The sequence below is a fragment of the Coregonus lavaretus genome (assembly GCF_964263955.1).
Source record: "Coregonus lavaretus genome assembly, chromosome: 24".
Classification (NCBI taxonomy): Eukaryota; Metazoa; Chordata; class Actinopteri; order Salmoniformes; family Salmonidae; genus Coregonus; species Coregonus lavaretus.
This window is the reverse complement of record NC_140011.1, coordinates 12733619-12749659: the sequence shown is the minus strand read 5'-3', so window position 1 is coordinate 12749659 and position 16041 is coordinate 12733619. Positions and strand designations below refer to the sequence as shown.

The following is a 16041-nucleotide window of genomic DNA, read 5'->3' as shown; positions in this document are numbered from 1 at the left end:
TAACTGAATGTCTCGATGCCTGTCTGCTTGCTTTATATAGCAAGTCACGGCCACGTGACTCACTGTCTGTAGGAGCGATCCATTTTCCTGAACGGAGTGGTGTACCTAATATGTTGCCCTAAGAGTTGTGCAAGATTGGTAGAATCATTCAAAATTATTCACAGCTGTAATAGCTGCCAAATGTGCTTCCACCAAGTGTTAACTCTGGGATGTGAATACATACGCAATCAACACATATTATATTTTCTTTCTCTTTTCTATTTGGAAAGTGTTCTATATTTCTTCTTTCACTTTGAAAATGTGGAGTAGGTTGTGTAGATTGGCAGGAATAAAAATCTATGTAATCCCTTTTTAGATTTATTTTTTAAGGCAGCAAATGGTGGCGACTGTATGCATTATTTAACCAGGTTTAATAATAAAAAACCCATCCTGTGAGATACACACTTTTCAACTGGCAAGGTGATCAAGGGACAGTGTCCACACAGACACACACACACACACACACACACTTTGCCATCTGGTACATTCACACACACATAACATTGAGGCGATCTTGGGCATGTCCTCTTACCCTAGCATCTAGGTCACTGATGCAGAACAACCCTCTGGTTGCTGGCCCATCCTCCTTTTGAACCACACACACACACACACAATTGAATATACTAAGTATTGATGCAGTAGTGAGTACTGTGTAGAAACCAGTGGAGGGAGAGAGAGAGTGATGCTCCTCACGTTCTCATCCCATCAGCACTGTTATTAATATTACAGCCAAATTAAGCATATACATCATGTTTCCACAGCACTGCCAAGACTGAGATGACCATACACCCATGTTCCTAAAAACATGCGCACACACACACACATGCCTATCCCAAAACACACACGCACACTCCTGTCTCTGAACATAAACACACATACCCTTGTCCCAAAACACACACACACCATTTCACACCATTTCAATTCAAGTCTATTCCACGTTGGTTCAGTGTAATTTCATTGAAATGATGTGGAAACAACATTGATTAAACCAATGTGTGCCTAGTGGGTTGCAGTAACCCACACACTCACCTACCATTTCAGTCTTAGTGTAACGTACCCATACTAAGGGATTCAAGGAAATACTCCATAGGTCTTAACCTAAAGCAGAGAGATTTGTAAGATGCACTGAGGCATGGTACTGCTTGACACACACTTAGTGAAACACATTAAATAAACACCTTCAGAGCATTCATTTCTACAAGAATCTGAAAGGCCACACACGTCAAATACAGAACAGCCCGAGACCCTCCCTGACCTATGTCTGAGGGTCGAGAGAGACAGAGGAGAGAGAAAAGAGAGAGAGAAATAAAATTAACAATTTTCCTCATTAATCTAAACACAATACCCCATAATGAAAAAGCGAAAAAAGGTTTTTAGAAATGTTTGTATTAAAAATAAAAAACAGAAATACCTTATTTACATAAGTATTCAGACCCTTTGCTATGAGACTCGAAATTGAGCTCAGGTGCATCCTGTTTCCATTGATCATCTTTGAGATGTTTCTACAACTGTGGTAAATTCAATTGATTGGACATTATTTGGAAAGGCACACACCAGTCTATATAAGGTCCCACAGTTAACAGTGCATGTCAGAGCAAAAACCAAGCCATGAGGTCGAAGGAACTGTCCGCAGAGCTCCGAGACAGGATTGTGACGAGGCACAGATCAGGGGAAGTGTACCAAAAAATGTCTGCAGCATTGAAGGTCCACGAGAACACAGTGGCCTTTATCGTTCTTAAATGGAAGAAGTTTGGAACTACCAAGACTCTTTCTACAGCTGTCCGCCCGGCCAAACTGAGCAATCGGGGGAGAAGGGCCTTGGTCATTGAGGTGACCAAGAACCCGATAGTCACTCTCACAGAGCACCAGAGTTCTTCTGTGGAGATGGGAGAACCTTCCAGAAGGCCAACCATCTCTGCAGCACTCCACCAATCAAGTCGTTATGGTAAAGAGGCCAGACGGAAGCCACTCATCAGTAGAAGGCACATGACAGCCCACTTGAAGTTTGCCAAAAGGCACCTAAAGATTCTCTGGTCTGATAAAACCGAGATTGAACTCTTTGGCCTGAATGCCAAGCGTCATGTCTGGAGGAAACCGGGCACCATCCCTAAGGTGAAGCATGGTGGTGGCAGCATCATGCTGTGGGGATGTTTTTCAGTGGCAGGGGATGGGGGACTAGTCAGGATCGAGGAAAAGATGAACGGAGCAAAGTACAGAGAGATCCTTGATGAAAACCTGCTCCAGAGCACTCAGGACCTCAGACTGGGGCGAAGGTTCACCTTCCAACAGGACAACGACCCTAAGCACACAGCCAAGACAACGCAGGAGTGGCTTCGGGACAAGTCTCTGAATGTCCTTGAGTGGCCCAGCCAGAGCCCGGACTTGAACCCGATCGAACAACTCTGGAGAGACCTGAAAATAGCTGTGTGGCGACGCTCCCCATCCAACTTGACAGAGCTTGAGAGGATCTGCAGAGAACAATGGGAGAAACTCCCCAAATACAGGTGTGCCAAGCTTGTAGCGTCATACCCAAGAAGATTTGAGGCTGTAATCGCTGCCAAAGGTGCTTCAATAACATACTGAGTAAAGGGTCTGAATATTTTTGTAAATGTCATATTTCTTTCTTTTTTTTTTTATAAATATGCAAACATTTCTAAAAACCTTTTTTTGCTTTGTCATTATGGGGTATTGTGTGTAGATTGATGAGGGAAAAACAATTTAATCAATTTTAGAATAAGGCTGTAACGTAACAAAATGTGGAAAAAGTTAAGGGGTCTGAATACTTTCCGAATACAGTGTATATACTGTAGATGTTTTATTTATTGAATTTTGTACAATACACCAGCCCGTTCAGTCAAGGATATGTATGAAAAACACATGATAAATAAAGATGTTATTATGGGTTTGTCGGTTCACAAAGAATTGAAGATTGTGCATTCATAGGCATGCATTCTGTAAAACATGCAACCACACACTTCCGCACAGAGAGAGAGAGGTAGAGAGAGAGAGAGAGAGAGAGAGGACTCAGCATTGTCTTGTCTCCAGGTAGTGCCTGGGCAATAGTCTGTTTTGCATCTTTCATCCATTTCACAGAATAGCTTTTACATTTTTTCCTGCTGTAATTTTCCCATTACGGTTTTCCCATTGTAGCCCGAGGAGTGCACAGTGCTACCATTATGTTCCCAGAGGGAGGCAGAACGTTCCTGGAATCACAGCAGAGGATACTCTCCTCCTCATTGCTCTGGGTGGTGGTTAACTCCACAGGGAATAAAGAAAGGAGAGGACACTCCATACATCACAACACAGAACACACACCCCAGGCTAAAGAGACAGAGAGGGAGATGGAGAGGGAGAGAGAAAGAGAGAGAAAGTGTGTGTGTGTGTGTGTGTGTGTGTGTGTGTGTGTGTGTGTGTGTGTGTGTGTGTGTGTGTGTGTGTGTGTGTGTGTGTGTGTGTGTGTGTGTGTGGTCTTGTGAGTTCCTCATGCTCTCATCTTTATCTCAGATATAAAACACCATTAGTGATTTCCTCTGTTCCAGTAAAACCCGTAGGCCATCACACAATAAACACACACACACACACACACACACACACACACACACTGTATTTAATAACCACTACTGCAGACCTACTCTAACCCAACACATTACATTACGGAGGCCTTGGTCATATTAAAAACCCATGTTTCACTTTTCATGTGTTTATATTAATTTCATACTTATATTAAAACGTAAAGGTGCATTTCTGAAACTGAAAACAAGACACAAATACAGCTGGGAGTCCCCTATAAAACATGCCCTTCAGTGTATGAGTTTATGACAGAGGCCAGTCGTCATCCAAGGTGTAAAACAGCATTTCCCAAACTCGGTCCTCAGGACCCCAAGGGGTGCACATTTTGGTTTTTGCCCTAACACTACAAAGCTGATTCAAATTATCAAAGCTTGATGATTAGTTGATTATTTGAATCAGATGTGCAGTGCTAGGGCAAAAACCAAAACATGCACCCCTTGGGGTCCCGATGACCGATTTTCAGAAACCCTGGTGTAAAGGATGTAATATTCTTTGTCTGTCTGTCCTTGGACAGCTGGACAAACTGCCTTCACACACTACAAGTTCTAGAACATAGAGATCTCTAGGAACACATTCTACTGCACACATTCTACCGCACATTCTCCTGCCCAATCTGTGTCCTTGCAGTGGACAGTACCTGGGAAAGTCTTAAAACATTCTCCCAACACTGTGTCCTTGTAGTTCATAGTGGCCAGTCACAAGGCTAGAGGTAATGGCTGTGGGAATCCAGTTTTACAGCCAGCCAAATTATTCATCAGAGAGCAGCCTTGGTTTCCTTATAGAGAGGAACAACACGAGCAGTGCTCTACTGTCATTTGAGCAACATGTCCTCATGACTGATGGCCCTGTTTTGTTCCGATCACTAAATAAGCTGTAATGATGTTTTCTTTCTTTCAGGTAGATTGCGTCCCTCCCTCCCTCTTCTCCCACTACCCCCCAATGTGAACATCAGAGCATCTTGATCTATTCCAGAATTCCATAGTTTAGCATTTTGTTATCTGATCTAACAGAATGTTCAACAAAGGACGGACTCAGCAGTTTGTCTGTGGTTCCTTACACAGGAAAGCTAAAAGCTATCCTTACAGTTTATTCACTCTAGAAGTTATTCTCCTTGGTGTCCCTACACAGTATCCACTCTAGAAGTTTGTCCCCTTGGTGTCCCTACAGAGGATCTTCTTGAAGGCCTTCCTGAAGTCCTGGTTGAAGATGGTGTATATGACAGGGTTCAGACAGGAGTTGCAGTAGCCAATCCAGAAGAAGAACTTGAAGAGGGGATCAGGGAGAGAGCAGGTCTCAGGACAGATGGCCTGCAGCGAGTAGGAGAAGAAGAAAGGGAACCAACAGATGACAAACACCCCAATTACCACAGCCAACACAAAAGTGAAGCGCTTCTCTCGGTTCACCATGGCCTTGCGCCGAGACATTGGCGTGGCCTGGGGCTTCCCTGGCCTATCAGAGGCCAGCGCTGTGCTGGTGGGTGTGGCAACAATCTTTTTGAACTTGTGAGAGGTCAGAGAAGAGAGAGGTTGAATTTTTAACCCTGCACCCCCAGACTTTGACTCTCCATTATTCTTAACTGTCCCGTTCCCTCCCCCTCTCCCTCCCTTTCCTCTTCCCCTCGTCTCTGCCTCTGCCTCGGAGCCAGAACTGAAGCTGTCATCATTGGTGGTGTTTCTCTGTCTCTCCTCCTGTCTCTCACCCCGTCTGTGGGTCTCCTCAAGTTGGCTGTCTGGAAGGGGGAGTGTGGGGGAGAGAGCTATGGTGGGTGAGGGAGGCTGGGGTGAGGTGGGGACAGGGGTTGATAAAGAAGGCTGGGTCTGGGGTTGTGGTTGACTCTGTGGGTCAGTGGGGGTCCTGGCCTGGGTCTCGCTCTGGGGAGGAGGAGACGAGGGGGAGGAGACAGGGAGACTCTTCGAAGGTATGGCATCCGTAGATTGTCCGTCTGCTTTCCCTCCCTCCCCTCTGTTGTGCTGTGGTTGGCTAAGAGGCTTGGGTTGGGGGGTGATCACAGGTCCAGGTGCGTGGGCTGTGGGGTTGCTAGGAGTGTTGCCAGACGCGTTGCCGGGAGTTTTTTTAGGGTTGGGTTTCTCCCCTGGCGGACATCTTGTGTGTTGCTTGGCGATCTGGTAGATCCTGATGTAGACCCCGATCATGATGAGACATGGGGCGAAGAACGAACCGATGGTGGAGTAGAGAATATACCAACGCTCGTTGTTCAGCTCACACACCTCCACCCCTCCCTCGCTCTTATCCAGGGAGAGGAGGGGAGGGAAGGAGATGGCGGCCGAGAGAAGCCAGACGACCACAATGGCCGCCTTGATGCGTGCGGGGGTCCGTTGGGCACCATAGGACACGGGCCGGGAGATGGACAGGTAGCGGTCCAATGAGATGGCACACAGGTGAGCAATGGAGGACGTGCAGAAGAGGACATCCAACGCCAGGTAGATCTCACACCACAGTGAGCGGAACGCCCAGTATCCCTGAAGCTCATTGGCCAGCGAGAAGGGGATGATGAGGGTAGCTACTAGGATGTCGGCTGCGGCCAGCGAGACCAGGAAGAGGTTCTGCGGGCCGTGGAGCGAGCGTGAGGTCAGCACGGCGATGATGACCAGGATGTTGCCCACGATGGTGAGGATCATCATGAGGGTGATCGCGGTGGCGAACAACGCAGTGGCCTCTGGGGAATAGGGTAGGGTTCGCAGCACCGTCTGGTTGCAGGGGGTGGGGCCGGAGGTGATACTGATGTTCAGGTCGGTAACCCCATTCACCCCTGGCCCTGACAGGCATGTCATATCTGGGGCCATGGCCATGGTGATGGCAGCAGAAGTAGATTGGAGAAAAATCCAAAACTCACAGGGACTGTGAATTCTGTTTAGAGTGAGTGAAGGCGAAAAAAGAGATAGGTTTCTGTTATCTGCTAGCTTAATCCCTTGAGGAAGACTTGTTGTCCAGTGAGAGTGCAGTAAATGGAGGGTCTCTGACGCAAAAAGAGAGACATGGCTGTTGGGCTCAAGAGGTGTCCACTTAGAACTTTACGCACGATTGAATTTAAATGAGAGAGAGAAGAAAAGCTTGTGCTGCTTTGTCCAAGGCGTAACGGAGACTAGCAACTTTGCCAGTTGAAAATATCATTTTACTCCTCCAGTCACGCACTTTCTCTTTTCATGTCTCTTTTCAACATTTAGGTGTGGATAGATCCACGAAATCTTTATTGGATATTCAAATAAATAATTACATTAATCTCATTCAATCAGTCAATTAAATTACTAAATATCTATTAACTAACACACACACCGCTGATGCTTGGATAGTTATTCTTCTGGGGGAAATAAATGATTAATTGCTTGAACAAATGCTAGAAAAATGTGTCATCCAAACGTAGTCCTTCCAGCAGTAACAATCCTTCAGGCAATCCATAGACCATGTTCTATGTAAATGAAATTCACTGAAGTAAAACGTCCTTAATTATAGACTAACATGAAATCGGAACACTCCCCGAATCTCACCAGCGCAATGAAGGGCACCAGGGCGCAGAGAAGCATGGAATAATACTTGAGCGGATTAAATGCCTTTTAAAAAGTTGCTATTCATTCACATTCGTGGTATAACCATATCACGCATTAGAGACAGTTTGAAGATGTAAAAAGTCGCCCAACAATCTGCGCTCTTCAGCTTCCATCTGTCCAAAAGGACTAGATGCCGAAACGAGTCCCGCACTGAGCTGTCATCGTCAACAGATAAAGGATGGGTCCGAGAAGACTTCAGCCACAAACATCAAATCAGTTCAATTGCAGGAAGAAAAAAACATATTCCTTTGTCTTTCGGCTGTTTGATATAGGATATATGCTTTATAGTTCCTCTGAGCGCTGTGAAAGACTAAAAAGGACTAAAAAGGGTGATGACAACACCTCACTGATTACATGATGATAATGTCATCATAATTATCCCCATTATTTATATCTTTTTCCCGGTCTTTGATTATGCGCAACTCGACCAGGTCCACTTTCTATCAATGACGCACCGATAACAATAAAGGCGCACTTATTTTTTATTCAACTTCATTTTTTCTTCAATAGTGGTTGAATAATGGGCATCTCTTGCGCATCCAGTTGTTGTTTAAACCTTTGTCGAATTTGTAAGGATAGTAGGCCTTATAGGTTACTTTTTATTTCACAAGACGCACCTGCTTCTCTTTCCGTCCGACTGAGCCCGGTTAACTTCCCGAGCCGGGTTAATAACCGCGCCTCGATCTCGGCCCGTCTAACAGGAGTGACGTCACGCAGCGTCAGGCAGTGGACCCTGTGACAGTCACCGATACATACACTCTACACAAACACACCGCTATACATACACGCCTACGATGCCAATTCAACCAGTGCGACACAGCCTGTTGAGGTGTAGTGGTGTGATAGCTGTATTGATGGGATGGCAGCAGTGGAGGCTGCTGAGGGAAGGAAGGCTCGAAAATAATGGCTGGAATGGAATTAAATGGCTGGAATGGAGTGAATGGAATGGTATCAAACACATGTCGATACCGTTTGATACCATTCCATTTACTCCATTCCGGCTATTATTGTAAGCCATCCTCCCCTCAGCAGCCTCCACTGGATGGCAGAGGGCATGAGAAAAAACATCACTTCTCCTCACATCCCCTCACCTCTCCTGTCTTCCTCATTCGTCTCTGAGACAGAGAAGTGTGCGTGTGTGTGTGTGCGTGTGTGTGCAGAGAGTAGAGGGCAGACAGAACCATTCGTCAAACTCAGCAAACACCCAAAATCACCTAGCGTCTTTACTGGACCAGGAAATGATCAACTGACAGAAAACTCACACACAAGGTTTCAGGTAAGGATGGTTTATATTCAAAGACCAATAATACAGTGTAGTGCAGAGAAACGTCTTAATCATTAAGCACGAAGACAATGGCCATGACTAATTTCACCAAAGGGACAAAATAATAATGCCTAACAAAGTAAAATAATTTAGAATATACAGATATTATCGGCCCAAGTTATACATCCAGTTTCCATCTCTCCTCTCCTCTCCTCAAATTTCCCAATGGCAGAGAATAATATCGGATATTATGCTCAATACAGTCCATCTGAACCTTCTACAAGGTCCCCCAAGCACCTGTTCAGTTTTCCTTCGTCTGTCTATTTTCATGCTGGTGCTCCTCTGTCTCCTAGTGGCGGCAGCAGTCTCCTGCTGCCTGCGAGACAGGGTGGAAGACGTGGGATTGCCATACACTTTAAAGCTAAATTCCTTATTTGCTACATACATTTTTGGATTTATAAATTAATGATATACAGTATACCCATTGATTCTTAAATAATATAACTTATAAATACCTCATGAGCTTAGTTCAACTGTCGTACCCCATCAGAGCCCAAGATATAGGTTTGTTTTACTCCATTGTTTGTACGCAATGTAAATGAAACAAACACTGTATAGCCTCAAAACATGGTTAAAACTATACTGAACAAAAATATAAATGCAACATGCAACAATTTTAAAGATTTTTCTGAGTTACAGTTCATATAAGGAAATCAGTCACTTTAAATAAATAAATGAGGCCCTATTCTATGGATTTCACATGACCGGGAAGGAGCGCAGTCATGGGTGGGCCTGGGAGGGCATAGGTCCACCCACTTGGGAGCCAAGCACAGCTAATCAGAACAAGTTTTTCCCCTCCAAAGGGCTTTATTACAGACAGAAATACTCCTCAGTTTCATCAGCTGTCCGGGTGGCTTGTCTCAGAAGATTCCGCAGGTGAAGCCGGATGTGGAGGTCCTGGGCTGGAGTGGTTACACGTGGTCTGAGAACTTGGGAAGGTTGAACACCAGACGGGCTGCAGCGTTCTGGATGAGTTGTAGGGGTTTAATGGCACAGGCAGGGAGCCCAGCCAACAGCGAGTTGCAGTAATCCAGACGGGAGATGACAAGTGCCTGGATTAGGACCTGTGCCGCTTTCTGTGTAAGGTAGGGTCGTACTCTGTGAATGTTGTAGAGCATGAACCTACAGGATCGGGTCACCGCTTTGATGTTAGCAGAGAATGACAGGGTTTGTCCAGGGTCACGCCAAGGTTCTTTGCACTCTGGGAGGAGGACACAATGGAGTTGTCAACCGTGATGGCAAGATCATGGAGCGGGCAGTTCTTCCCTGGGAGGAAGAGCAGCTCCGTCTTGCAGAGGTTCAGCTTGAGGTGGTGATCCGACATCCACACTGATATGTCTGCTAGACATGCAGAGATGCGATTCGCCACCTGGTTATCAGAAGGGGTAAAGGAGAAGATTAATTGTGTGTCGTCTGTGTAGCAATGATAGGAGAGACCATGTGAGGATATGACAGAGCCAAGTGACTTGGTGTATAGAGAGAATAGGAGAGGGCCTAGAACTGAGCCCTGGGGGACACCAGTGGTGAGAGAACGTGGTGCGGAGACAGATTCTCGCCACGCCACCTGGTAGGAGCAACCTGTCAGGTAGGACGCAATCCAAGAGTGAGCCGCGCTGGAGATGCCCAACTCTGAGAGGGTGGAGAGGAGGATCTGATGGTTCACAGTATCAAAGGCAGCAGATAGGTGTAGAAGGATGAGAGCAGAGGAGAGAGAGTTGGCTTTAGCAGTGCGGAGAGCCTCCGTGACACAGAGAAGAGCAGTCTCAGTTGAATGACCAGTCTTGAAACCTGACTGGTTTGGATCAAGAAGGTCATTCTGTGAGAGATAGCAGGAGAGTTGGCTATAGACGGCACGCTCAAGAGTTTTGGAGAGAAAATAAAGAAGGGATACTGGTCTGTAGTTGTTGACATCGGAGGGATCGATTGTAGGTTTTTTGAGGAGGGGTGCAACTCTCGTTTTCTTGAAGATGGAAGGGACATAGCCAGCGGACAAGGATGAGTTGATGAGCGAGGTGAGGTAAGGGAGAAGGTCTCTGGAAATGGTCTGGAGAAGAGAGGAGAGGATAGGGTCAAGCGGGCAGGTTGTTGGGCAGCCGGCCGTCACAAGTCCCAAGATTTCATCTGGAGAGAGAGGGAAGAAAGAAGTCAAAGCATAGGGTAGGGCAGTGTGAGCAGGACCAGCAGTGTCATTTGACTTAATAAATGAGGATCGGATGTCGTCAACCTTCTTTTCAAAATGGTTGACGAAGTCATCCACAGAGAGGGAGGAGGGAGGGGGAGGAGGAGGAGGATTCAGCAGGGAGGAGAAGGTGGCAAAGAGCTTCCTAGGGTTAGAGGCAGAGGCTTGAAATTTAGAGTGGTAGAAAGTGGCTTTAGCAGCAGAAATGGAGGAAGAGAATGTAGAGAGGAGGGAGTGGAAAGGTGACAGGACGCAGGGAGTCTAGTTTTCTTCCATTTCCGCTCAGCTGCCCGGAGCCCTGTTCTGTGAGCTCGCAATGAATCGTCAAGCCACGGAGCAGGAGGGGAGGACTGAGCCGGCCGGGAGGATAGGGGACATAGAGAGTCAAAATATTCAAAGAGGGAGGAGAGGAGGGTTAAGGAGGCAGAATCAGGAGATTGGAGGGAGAAGGATTTAGCAGAGGGAAGAGATGATAGGATGGAAGAGGAGAGAGTAGCGGGAGAGAGAGAGCGAAGGTTGCGACGGCACATTACCATCTGAGTAGGGGCAGAGTGAGTAGTGTTGGAGGAGAGCGAGAGAGAAAAGGATATGAAGTAGTGGTTGGAGACTTGGAGGGGAGTTGCAGTGAGATTAGTAGAAGAACAGCATCTAGTAAAGATGAGGTCAAGCATATTGCCTGCCTTGTGAGTAGGGGGGGACGGTGTGAGGGTGAGGTCAAAAGAGGAAAGGAGTGGAAAGAAGGAGGCAGGGAGAAATGAGTCAAAGGCAGATGTAGGGAGGTTAAAGTCACCCATAACTGTGAGGGAAGAGCCATCCTCAGGAAAGGAACTTATCAAGGCGTCAAGCTCATTGATGAACTCTCCAAGGTAACCTGGAGGGCGATAAATGACAAGGATGTTAAGCTTGAATGGGCTAGTGACTGTGACAGCATGGAATTCAAATGAGGAAAGACAGATGGGTCAGGGGGAGGATTCCTGTGCCACCGCCGCGCTAACCAAATGCTCTCGGGGTATGCGAGAACACATGATCAGATGAGGAAAGAGCAGTAGGAGTAGCAGTGTTTTCTGTGGTAATCCATGTTTCCGTCAGCGCCAAGAAGTCGAGGGACTGGAGGGTGGCATAGGCTGAGATGAACTATGCCTTGTTGGCCGCAGAACGGCAGTTCCAGAGGCTACCGGAGACCTGGAACTCCACGTGGGTCGTGCGCGCAGGGACCACCAGATTAGAGTGGCAGCAGCCACGCCGTGTGAAGCGTTTGTACGGCCTGTGCGGAGAGGAGAGAACAGGGATAGACAGACACATAGTTGACAGGCTACAGAAAAGGCTACAATAATGCAAAGGAGATCGGAATGAAATTAACTAAGCATCTGGGAAAGCGAGAGAGCGGGGCCTCCCTCACGTTTCACTGAAACACTCAAATATAACTCTCCCAACTTCCACTTTAGATTAATAGACTTTAGTTAGTGTCTGGTCTGTTAGCGATGTTACCAAACAGACTAGTTCTGTCTCTTACCTCTAGTTAGTGTTTGGTCTATTAGCGATGTTACCAAACAGACTAGTTCTGTCTCTTACCTCTAGTTAGTGTCTGGTCTATTAGCGATGTTACCAAACAGACTAGTTCTGTCTCTTGCCTCTAGTTAGTGTCTGGTCTATTAGCGATGTTACTAAACAGACTAGTTCTGTCTCTTGCCTCTAGTTAGTGTCTGGTTTATTAGCGATGTTACCAAACAGACTAGTTCTGTCTCTTCCCTCTAGTTAGTGTCTGGTCTATTAGCGATGTTACCAAACAGACTAGTTCTGTCTCTTACCTCTAGTCAGTGTCTGGTCTATTAGTGATGTTACCAAACAGACAAGTTCTGTCTCTTCCCTATAGTTATTTTCCATGGGGTGTCGCCATTCACAGTTTCCTGTTTCCCTCCTGTGACGTTTTTCTTCCCCTCTTTGGCATCTGATGGGAAGATAGAATCAGAGGGAGGGATGGGACTGAGCCAAGGGAGGGGACTATGGTACAGACTGCTGGTTGTCAGTAGTGTGTCTGTCCTAGAGATATCTCCAACACATAGACAGACCGTAATAGAGACAGACAGACAGATGGAGAGAGAGAGAGAGAGACACACACACACCGCTCACCACAGATGTAGAACAGTCAGACTTTCTCGATGTCTAGTTCAGTCGTGTGTTCTATCAGCTAACCTACTTCCACATTTGCTGGAAAAATGTATACAGTGAGGGAAAAAAGTATATGATCCCCTGCTGATTTTGTACGTTTGCCCACTGACAAAGAAATGATCAGTCTATAATTTTAATGGTAGGTTTATTTGAACAGTGAGAGACAGAATAACAACAAAAAGATCCAGAAAAACGCATGTCAAAAATGTTATAAATTGTTATGCATTTTAATGAGGGAAATAAGTATTTGACCCCCTCTCAATCAGAAAGATTTCTGGCTCCCAGGTGTCTTTTATACAGGTAACGAGCTGAGATTAGGAGCACACTCTTAAAGGGAGTGCTCCTAATCTCAGCTTGTTACTTGTTTAAAAGACACCTGTCCACAGAAGCAATCAATCAATCAGATTCCAAACTCTCCACCATTGCCAAGACCAAAGAGCTCTCCAAAGATGTCAGGGACAAGATTGTAGACCTACACAAGGCTGGAATGGGCTACAAGACCATCGCCAAGCAGCTTGGTGAGAAGGTGACAACAGTTGGTGCAATTATACGCAAATAGAAGAAACACAAAATAACTGTCAATCTCCCTCGGCCTGGGGCTCCATGCAAGATCTCACCTCGTGGAGTTGCAATGATCATGAGAACGGTGAGGAATCAGCCCAGAACTACACGGGAGGATCTTGTCAATGATCTCAAGGCAGCTGGGACCATAGTCACAAAGAAAACAATTGGTAACACACTACGCCGTGAAGGACTGAAATCCTGCAGCGCACGCAAGGTCCCCCTGCTCAAGGAAGCACATATACATGCCCGTCTGAAGTTTGCCAATGAACATCTGAATGATTCAGAGGAGAACTGGGTGAAAGTGTTGTGGTCAGATGAGACCAAAATCGAGCTCTTTGGCATCAACTCAACTCGCCGTGTTTGGAGGAGAAGGAATGCTGCCTATGACCCCAAGAACACCATCCCCACCGTCAAACATGGAGGTGGAAACATTATGCTTTGGGGGTGTTTTTCTGCTAAGGGAACAGGACAACTTCACCGCATCAAAGGGACGATGGACGGGGCCATGTACCGTCAAATCTTGGGTGAGAACCTCCTTCCCTCAGCCAGGGCATTGAAAATGGGTTGTGGATGGGTATTCCAGCATGACAATGACCCAAAACACACGGCCAAGGCAACAAAGGAGTGGCTCAAGAAGAAGCACATTAAGGTGCTGGAGTGGCCTAGCCAGTCTCCAGACCTTAATCCCATAGAAAATCTGTGGAGGGAGCTGAAGGTTCGAGTTGCCAAACGTCAGGCTCGAAACCTTAATGACTTGGAGAAGATCTGCAAAGAGGAGTGGGACAAAATCTCTCCTGAGATGTGTGCAAACCTGGTGGCCAACTACAAGAAACGTCTGACCTCTGTGATTGCCAACAAGGGTTTTGCCACCAAGTACTAAGTCATGTTTTGCAGAGGGGTCAAATACTTATTCTGTCTCTCACTGTTCAAATAAACCTACCATTAAAATTATAGACTGATCATTTCTTTGTCAGTGGGCAAACTTACAAAATCAGCAGGGGATCAAATACTTTTTTCCCTCACTGTATATTGAAAAGATGATCCCTTATCATTGTGTTGATCTATTTAAGGAAACCAACAGCCTGGATTTTGTCCATTGAAGAAGAGGTGGTGATGGGGCCACATACCAACTTTGTGTATAGGATGGCTGCACTCTTTGCAAGCAACTACAACTTCAATCTGCAGTATCTGGAGGACTCATGCACACTTCAGTTTTTTCAAAGGTACTCTAAAACTCGAGCCAACTACTTTATGTCTGGTTTACACAGGCAGATCAGATCTTCTGCCAAATATTGGGCAAAATATCTGAATTGGGCTGCCTGTGTAAATGCTTTATATACAGTGCATTCGGAAAGTATTCAGACCACATCACTTTTTCCACATGTTGTTACGTTACAGCCTTATTTTAAAATTGATTAAATTGTTTTTCCCCCTCTCAATCTACACGTAATATCCCATGATGACAAACCAAAAACATGTTTTTAGGAATTTTTGCAAATGAATTAAAAATAAACTGAAATATCACATTTACATAAGTATTCAGACCCTTTCCTCAGTACTTTGTTGAAGCACCTTTGGCAGCGATTTGAGCCTCAAGTCATTTTGGGTATGACGCTACAAGCTTGGCACACCTGTATTTGAGGAGTTTCTCCCATTCTTCTCTGCAGATCCTCTCAAGCGCGGTCAGGTTGGATGGGGAGTGTCGCTGCATAGCTATTTTCAGGTCTCTCCAGAGGTGTTCGATCAGGTTCAAGTCCAGGCTCTGGCTGGGCCACTCAAGGACATTCAGAGAGTTATCCCGAAGCCACTCCTGCGTTGTCTTGGCTGTGTGCTTAGGGTCGTTGTCCTGTTGGAAGGTGAACCTTCACCCCAGTCGGAGGTCCTGAGCACTCTGGAGCAAGTTTTCATCAAAGAGCTCTCTGTATCTTGCTCCGTTCATCTTTGCCTCTATCCTGACAAGTCAGTCCCTGCCGCTGAAAAACATCCCCACAGCATGATGCTGCCACCACCATGCTTCACCGTAAGGATGGTGCCAGGTTTCCTCCAGACATGACGCTTTGCATTCAGGCCAAAGAGTTCAATCTTGGTTTCATGAGACCAGAGAATCTTGTTTCTCATGGTCTGATTGTCCTTTAGGTGCCTTTTGGTAAACTCCAAGTGGGCTGTCATTTGCCTTTTACTGAGGAGTGGCTTCCATCTAGCCACTCTACCATAAAGGCCTGATTGGTGGAGTGCTGCAGAGATGGTTGTCCCTCTGTCAGAGTGACCATCGGTTTTTGGTCACCTCCCTGACCAAGGCCCTTCTCCCCCGATTGCTGTTTGGCCGAGTGGCCAGCTCTAGGAAGAGTCTTGGTAGTTCCAAACTTCTTCCATTTAAGAACGATGGAGGCCACTGTGTTCAATGCTGCAGAAAACTTTTGGTACCCTTCCCCAGATCTGTGCCTTGACACAATCCTGCACCGGGAAAGTGTTGTAATAACAAAGGGTAAACAAATACGTTTGCTTTACAGACCTTTTTTTGTTGTTGTGGTTTTACAGCAAATGTCCTGCAATTCTACACATTTTGCCATGACTTATGCCATGTTAATATAATATCTGAGTGAGAGTGACTAACAAAATCAGTGGGGGGC

At 46.1% G+C, this 16041-nt stretch overlaps 1 protein-coding gene across 1 annotated transcript; it reads right to left on the bottom strand.

Moving 5' to 3' along the window:
* Positions 1-4655: 4655 nt before the first annotated feature.
* LOC311099921 (alpha-2B adrenergic receptor-like) lies at positions 4656-6419 on the bottom strand (the record flags this gene model as incomplete). The annotated part of the gene is made up of 1 exon (XM_084140639.1): positions 4656-6419. One exon carries the CDS (start codon positions 6417-6419, stop codon positions 4746-4748), a length of 1674 nt encoding a protein of 557 aa, XP_083996765.1. The 3' UTR covers positions 4656-4745.
* Positions 6420-16041: the final 9622 nt, after the last annotated feature.